Genomic DNA, 8,412 nt, shown 5'->3' with positions numbered 1-8,412 from the left:
CTCTCTCAGTGCAGGATAGAAATTGAAAGGCTCAGTTCTTTTGCAAGTACTTAACATGCTTGCGTCAAATTCTGCTCTAAACTATCTTAGTACAGGAGCAACCTGTTATAAGCCCCCCATAACAATATTTCTTCCATGGTCTTGGTACTTAAATGTGCTCAGATTTAGATTCCTCACTGAGGAAAAGATGTCATAGAGGGATGGATCGCATTGTTCCTGAGTCTGCCATTATTTCTGTTGATGTTGGTGTTGGCACTAACTAACCAAGGCAAGAAGAGTTTTATTGAGCGAATGAATTGAGCCCTGGAGTGACACATCAACACTGGTGATATCAGTTAAAAATGGAATTGTTTAAATATTTGAACTCTTGATAATACTGAGTCATTTCATGGCAAAATCAGACAAGAAATGCTTGTAGTTTTAAGAATACAAACATAAACTCTTTCCTCATGTGAATTTATTGGACTAGATCACAGTAATCAAACATACATTGATTATTAAAGCAGTTCAGTAAAAAAGCTGAAGCAGATTTATGGAATTCTCTTTGGATAAGAGTGCCAAGTTAGCCCCAGTAGAAACACCCAAATCGCAGTCAGAAATCGCTCCTTACACAGTTACATGTCGCTGTGCATTATTTCCCAGGCTGCAAGCATGTTCACATGTGCTTTGGCTATATCATTTCCTGCATCAGTATTTTGCAAAAGCTGATTGAAATGTCAAAAATATCGAGATTGCCTTGCATGTTGTGAGAGGCAATGTTATTTTGGCCTTGTGAAAGATTCAGAAACATCCCAAAATGAAGTAAATATTTAGTGCCCTGAAATTTGGACACCACCACTTTCAGGGAAACCGATTCATTTCATCTGTGACCATTAACCAGGGGCTGGGGAACCAATCTATGGGTGGGAGCAATGATGAATATTGAGATGCCCAGAAGTAATACTATCTAAGTAAGGTAGTATGTATGAGTTGCTTCTAGATTATTATAAATAGCAACAACTGGGGATAGTAAGCATTCAGGAATAGGGGAGTAGTGAATAATGGGTAACAGTGTTGGGGAAGAGTATATTTCAGAGTATATTTAAATCTGTTTATGGGATTGATTACCTGGGCAGAAAGTTGGAGCTAAGAGTGGATTGTATACTGCATACCACTGGCATTTTATAGTCTTGGAAATAATTTGATTTCTTTCATAATAACTATGTGATATTCATGGCCACTGAATAAATAAGAGTGGCAAACAAACTGATATCTTTCTTTGAAGCCCCAGTTAACATGTTGCTTGAATCATCATGGTGACTTTCAAAATGGAAATTCCAGACCAGTATGGGTTCTTGTTATTAAGGTATGCATATCCACAAGCATCAAACCACCATCCACCATAACGAACAGCACAACAACTTCGGTAGTTGTCATTATCTCTATCCCTTGTAGTAAAAGCCTGGTTATCAATCATTGCAGTCTTTGTAAGTCTGGTCAGTTGATCAGGAACATTCCCAGTAAATGGGCCAAGTCTGATAGTATACTTCCCACTCTCAGGTTCTAGGTAAAAAGAAGAATACTCTGCATATTTAAATGTATTTCTATAGTCTCTAAACTCTATTCTCAGTTTGTACCTATTCTGCTTGGTCAGAAGGTAGATGTACTCATTGCCCAGCCAGTGGTCACTCATCACATCACCAAAGCCATATTTATATGTGGTCCAGCTTTCTCTCCAGGTGATCTTGCTGCTTCTTCTGTTTCTTTGAATCACTGTCCAGCCACCATTGCGATTCATGACACAGTTGACCACAAGTGGAGGGGATCGTACAGGCTGAATGACATAAAGCCCTGAAGTAGCATTCTTGCTCTTATGCCGAATCTCTGTGCAGTCACGTGGCACTAAAGATAAACATAATCATGTCATCAATTTTATTCCATACACTATAGTCCTACATAGATATAGGGGAGCTAGATTTCTGGTCACTCTCAGATAATAGCAGTGTCTCTTAAAAGAATAGAAAATAAAAGAATCCTAACTGATCCCATTTTCATAAGAAAAATGAAGGATAAAAAAGACCTTTTAGCTCATTAACACATGTCATCTGGTATCCAAACTCTCTCATTACAGTCTTGAATATATTTCTTCACCTTACTTCGTATGGGAAGCACCTCCAAGTATTTATTCCTCTTTCTGAAAAGAAATTCATTCTCATAACTACTTTAAAACTGTTTCTCACTCATTTAAATTAATGCACTTTTACCCTCAGTACTGATTTATTGAAGTCACAGTCTGTATTTAGCTGATATGTAACATTTAATTTTTTAAACCTCAATGAGTTTCTCCTTTTACTATTTGATTTTTAGACTGTGGACCTCTAACCTTCCTTCATAGCGCATCCCTATTCATTGGAAGTAGGCATGTTGTTCCTCTCTGCATCCAGTTCAGCAGTTTTATTTGTTTTACTGATCTGGGATTAGAACTATAGCAGCACTAATATGAACAGCATGATTCTCGGAAGATTTGGGAACATGAGTGAGTGGTCTGAATGTTGACTTTTGCAATAATACTTCTTACGTGCTGAAATTGTTGCCACTGTAAGCAAGAGGAAGAAACCAATCTGAAAGAGGGCTCCTTGTTCCATTTTCATCATTCTCCTGGAAAGAAAATATCATTCATGAGACCGTGGTCACAGTCACTTTATAAAAGATTCAGTGACTTACAATCCACCCATCACACTAAATAAAGTACATCAACAGCATCATTAATACATACTGTCATATCCAGGACCAAGTTACTCTCCTAGCTTAATCTGACTGGTTCCCTTTTTACTTAATGATAGTCATAGCATCTCCAGCTAAAACTTCTCTTCCAGTCGCTGTAATGTTAACTCTGCAATTTGAAATCTTTTGTATGCGAAGTAAAGATCATAGGTGCTCAAAGGTAAAGATCAAAAGTCCATGGCTTTACTGGTCCATTCTTACCATACTCCAGCAGAAGCGTGGCAGAAAAGGCCAAAATTTAGTTTGGGTTACATGACTTTCGACCTCGTCCCAGAATTTCACTGGCACTGTGGTAGCAGTATCACAGTTGTTTGGAACAAGGCCGTTGATGCAGTTGGGATCTGGGATTGGAAATTCCACATCTCTAGCTGCTCAGAGAGCACGAGGAGTGGCATGATAAATCCAGGCAACCAGAGCACTGAGTGGTGGATTTAGCATTCACTATGTGGGGAGTGGTGGGTGCTGCAGAATAATGTTTCTGAGGAGACCTAGCAACCATCTCCCACAGTCTAGCAGTTTGTGGTTTTGTAACCATAATGAGCCACTGTAGCATTGGTGCCCATTGTTTGAATTAGAAAAATTAGGGGAACCTTCCTCTGATGCTCGAATCAGCAGCAGAAACTTTCTGCTGAAGTGGTTCTGGCAATATTGCTGGATCATTGGCCCAATCATTTCCAGCCCCGCAATGTGCTCAAATTTCTTTCAACTCTGCAACTTTCCAGCTGACTTTCTCCTGGGGTTGAAAATGTTTAAAGGTGGAAGATGCATGAGCAAAAATCTTTGCTTCTATCTCACCCTCTCTACTGAACAATCTTGATGCAAGGAGATTGATGCGAGACAATTGTTCATCAGATGTTTGCTCTGTACTGAGTTGGCTGGCTGTGCAATATTTCAGTTCATATTTGTTTGTTTAGCACAGTGATGAGATTTAGTAAAGTATGGCTAACTCCTAATTTTTCCCCACAAAACTCTCCTGGCCATTGAATGAGGTTTCTTTGAATTCTGTAAGATTCTGCATCTCTCTCAGTAAGCAAAAATCACTAAACTTTAGGAGGCAATCCTGAACACTGCTGGAGAAACACTTCCATCCCCACTCACCCCGCCACCACCTAATACAGCTTTTGTGGCTATGTTTCTCTCCAACTATTATCCTCATCCCTCATTTTTACATGAATATTCATCTAATTGATTTTATATTTTCATTATTGGAATCAAAAGTACTGCCTGGCATAGTGTAGCACTTCATCATTGGACAAATTTTATGTCATCAAAAAATATGCTTGATGGCTAGATCATGCACCAGTGCTTCAAAATTGAAGTAAAAACAAAGCACAGGAAATATTCAACAGATCTGGCAGTATCTGTGGAGAGAGAAACAGAGTTAATGTTTCTAGTTGAACAGACTATCTTCTTCAGAACTGGTGGCATTATGCTGGAGGTGGTGGAAATGGTGGAGAATGATCATTTGAATGTGGAGGCTGGTGGGGTGGAAAGTGAAGACAAAGGGAACCCTATATCAGTTCTGGGAGGGAGGCAAATGGGTGAGAACAGAAGTGTGGGAAATGCATTGGAGATGGTTGAAGGCCCTGTCAACCACGTTGGGGTGGGGTGAGGAGGGAGGGGTGGATACCCGGGTGAGGAAAAAGGAAGACATGCTAGAAGTGTGGTTGTGGGAGTTAGCATCATCAGAACAAATACAACAGTGATGGAGGAACTCAATGGAGTCCTTACAGGAAACAAGGTGTGAGGAAATGTAGTCGAGGTAGCTGTGGGAGTCGGTGGGCTTATAAAGAATATTAGTAGAGAGCTTATACCCAGAAATGGAAACTGAGAAGTCAAGAAAGGGAAGGGAAGCGTTGGAAATGGACCATGGGGAGGTGATCAAAGAGCTTTAAAAACTGAACCAGATTAATAGTGAGAAATAATTGTGGCTTATTACAGCTCACACAAATTCACCAACCAGAAGAGTCTGTTCTCTTGAAATCATTAAGGAATGCAACTGTTATGGTGAAAGGAAAGCTCCAATAGCCTGTTTGAACCGTAGGTGCAGCAGCATTTGCAAAGTTCATTCAAATCTGATTGCTGCACATTCCACTTAACGTTGTCAAGGTGAGATTGAGAGTCCAGCATCTAACTGATTTAAGTCATACACACCCTGACTCATTTTGTATCTATGAAACATTGGTATCTTCATTTACTTCCTTAATTGCTTACATTCTTTTTTTGCGAGGCTCCACTTCCAGTGCAGAGTCTTGCTGAATACCTTGCTGCACAAAATTGCTCTTGTAATGTAAAGGGACTTATCAATGGTACACCATCTGTTGAGACGCTGGCACTAGTGCAGACTTGGCTTTACCCACAGTAGAGAGGCTTGCATCCAAGTATAGCATTGCAGAGATGTCAGAATAACACAGGATTACTTAGTCACATGACTCTCCATACAGCAACACACTGATTGTACATGTGTATTTAAACCAATGTTCAGAGTTTTGCTCAGGATGTATGTTTCATTTCTACAGTAAGTAAAGCATTGACTCACCTGCTGGTTTGGTGGATTATATTAACATTTTAGTTTTTAATGTTTACTTTTAAAAAGACTGCTGTCTACAGATATCAGGTATCAGAAGCCCACGTGTTTTCAGACTGTCTGTCAAGGTGATTTCACATTGCTTGCCAAAATTTAATGTTCCATCAGACAGACCATTCATTGCCAAGTTTTATATAGTACAACCAATCCATAGATTATTCTCATTTATACAGCCTAGTATCCATAAACTTGAGCTCATCGAAAGCTCTGCTGCCAATATCTTAACTCACACCAAGTCTGATTCAACCATCACCCCTGTGCTTGCTGACCTACATTGGCTTATGGTCCAACATTGCCTCAATTTTAAAATTCCCACCACTGTTTTCAGATCTCTTTATGACTTTCCCCCTCCCCATCTCAAGAACCTCCTCCACTCCTAAAACCCTCCGAGATCGCTGCTCTGGTCCAACCGTGACCCCCAAATTCCACAATGTTAATTGTTTCAGCAATGGCAGGTGTGCCTTCAGCTACCTAAGTCTAAGCTTTGGAAATTCCTCTAGAGCTCTCTTTCCTCTTTTAAGATATTTATTAAAACTTAGCTCTTTGGTCACCTGTCCTAATATCTTCATTTTTGGTAGATAATATCCCTGTTAAGCACCTGTTCCTGTTAAGGAAATATTACTATGTTAAAGGCACTATATAAATGCAAGTTATTGTTGTTGCACTACAGATTAAATATCTCATTAGTATATGCTTTGAAATAATTAAATGCCTAATTACCATATAACCTGTATTAATTTGATATCTTTTTATGTATAACCCATTAATGCTACTTAGTCATCTCACTACCATATATGAAGTACCTCAATACTGTCAAAGTATGACCCTATAATGTTGCCTCTTCTGTGTAAAGAAAACAAATGTGTTCACATCAACAAACACATAACGATTCAAGAACAACCAGCAAATGAAACTTAGATCTGCCAGAACATTTCTGTAAATCCTGCACCTTGAACATAGTTTACAAGCCACATGCAGGTTGGGAATGTAATGCAGGGTCGGCCCTGCTCCATTACCTTTAGATTTGTTACCCTACAGCAGATTGCGAATTACAGCTCAGAACAACAAGCAAAGCTACACACATGGAGTTACTTACACTGTGAACAGGATTCCAGTCACAGAGAGGTTGGAAGGCACTCTGTCTTTTAAGAGGTTGGTGATCTATATTAAAGTGATAATCATGTGACATCTAATAGAGGCGTTGACATTCCATGAACCACCTGTCAAACAGGCTTCACTAGAGCATGAGATTAATGAAAATGTTTTAATAAATATACATAAATGTAAACTGGGGAAAAGGGCACTAGGAGGAAGTATAAATAGGGGAAAAAGTTAGAGGCTACTTTATTGAATCTGATTGCAGAAAGTAAAAGTGCATGAAAAGTAAATTGGAGCTGAGATTTCTGCAGGATCTTTGAACCTTGCTTTTTCTTTTGGTCACAAGTGTCTGATACATACAGAAAATTATTCACTTACTTGGAAGTCTCCAAATCTGGCTATCAAGCTTATCAAATCTCTTACCCAGTATATAATGTACTCTCTTCCTTTAAGGAGCTCATGTAAGTCCACAGAGCTTAGCTAAAGCCAAGGCCTCTGGGCCTTGAATTGTGTGCATGGTACTGCTGGAGTTTCACTAAAACCATGCAGGTTATTATCACAGAACATTGGGAAGCTTCTTCTTGATGATGCAGCAAGGATCATCTTGCATTAGCTGTTTAGTTTGCATGATGTTCTGGAACCAGTGAGAAATATCCCCACCCTCCATGACAGGTCTACCCTCCATTTCCCAGCAGGAAGCTGAGTCACATTGGCTGGTCAATCATCAGCAGTGCCTTTGAGTACTGCAGACTTGTCTGGCTCAGGTGATGGGTTACCTCATTTGTTATGGAGGTTTGGCTTCAGTCGTTCGTTATAAGCTCATCAGTGTGGATCCTGATCTGCATTTGATCCTGAAGAGACAGTTTGCTTTCCACTGACCCCTCCCCTTCCCTAAATAGGGTGAACCTCGTTTTCTTTTTCCAATATTCACTTCTGGCTCAGTAAAAATAACACAAATCCCTGACTGTAGGATTGTGGCAATAAGACTTATTTAAATTATGATCCATAAATTGCCAATATGGGAGTGTTAAGCTGAAATGCCAGCTAGCATTTAGCGTAAGGCACCATACTAATTGGCAAAGGAGTTGAAGCCAGCATATGGAACAGCTGCCCGGAGGCTTGTTAAACAGCTGGTTGCCATTTCAAACACCTGTCTTGTTAAAGACCCTGGTGATAGCACTTCAACTAATTCTCTCAGAAAAATACAAGAGAAAGCACCAACTGCTATACGTGGCCTTTCTCAATCTCACAAACTGTGATGGCTTCTGGAGCATTTTCCTCAAATTTGGCTGCCCTCAGGAATTTGCTGCCATCCTCCGCGTACTTCACTATGACATACAAGCCACGATCCTCACCAACAGGACCACCTGTCTTATTGAAGACTGGAGTTAAACAAGGCTGTATCGTCACACCAACATTCTTCTCCATCTTCCTCACTACAATACTGCACCTCACCTCCAGCAAACTACCCACAGGCCTGGAGCTAACTCACAGAACAGATGGGAAACTGTTCAACCTATGACACCTTCCAAACAAAATCTTCAACTCTTTCCTTCCTCCATGACCCGAACCATTCCCCTTCCCCGAAGACCTCTGGGCCTAATAGATAGCCCTCACCCAACTACCCCCTCACCCCCGAAATGCCCTTGCTCCTTCTCAGCCTCTATCCAAGCTGCCAGTCTCCTGTTCCCTCCACTGTGTCACATTTTTCCTCAAAAACAACCATACCTCAGATCAAAGGGACAAGCCAAAGGTGCAGGCCACCTTTAAATGATATGGCATGGCACTTCAAATAATTCCTTCAGAAAATGCAAGGGACAGCATCAACCGTTATGCATGGCTTTCTCGACTTCACAGAATTCACCGACTTCACAGAAGTCACCGACTTCACAGAAGTCACTGACTTCTCCACAAACTTCACTATGACATGTAAGCCATGATCCTCATCTATGGAACCAGCACAG

General features: G+C 40.4%; 1 protein-coding gene across 1 annotated transcript; it reads right to left on the bottom strand.

The window, feature by feature from the left end:
- Positions 1-442: 442 nt before the first annotated feature.
- Positions 443-6,527, bottom strand: LOC121282763 (fibrinogen-like protein 1-like protein). The gene is made up of 3 exons (XM_041196524.1): positions 6,447-6,527; positions 2,558-2,637; positions 443-1,881 (listed from the first exon to the last, which is right to left on the bottom strand). Exons 2-3 carry the CDS (start codon positions 2,631-2,633, stop codon positions 1,271-1,273), a joined length of 687 nt encoding a protein of 228 aa, XP_041052458.1. The 5' UTR covers positions 2,634-2,637; positions 6,447-6,527; the 3' UTR covers positions 443-1,270.
- Between the last annotated feature and the right edge of the window lie 1,885 nt (positions 6,528-8,412).

The sequence above is a fragment of the Carcharodon carcharias genome, chromosome 10, assembly GCF_017639515.1.
Source record: "Carcharodon carcharias isolate sCarCar2 chromosome 10, sCarCar2.pri, whole genome shotgun sequence".
NCBI lineage: Eukaryota > Metazoa > Chordata > Chondrichthyes > Lamniformes > Lamnidae > Carcharodon > Carcharodon carcharias.
Note: the sequence above shows the minus strand (reverse complement) of the source record. Positions and strands in the feature narration are given on the sequence as shown.

Bases quoted from the DNA above. Each gene is read 5' to 3' on its own strand.
- LOC121282763 (XM_041196524.1), bottom strand. From the start codon at position 2,633: ATGATGAAAATGGAACAAGGAGCCCTCTTTCAGATTGGTTTCTTCCTC. The intron at 1,882-2,557 runs GTAAGAAGTATT...GTTTATCTTTAG, and splicing joins AGTGGCAACAATTTCAGCAC to TGCCACGTGACTGCACAGAG.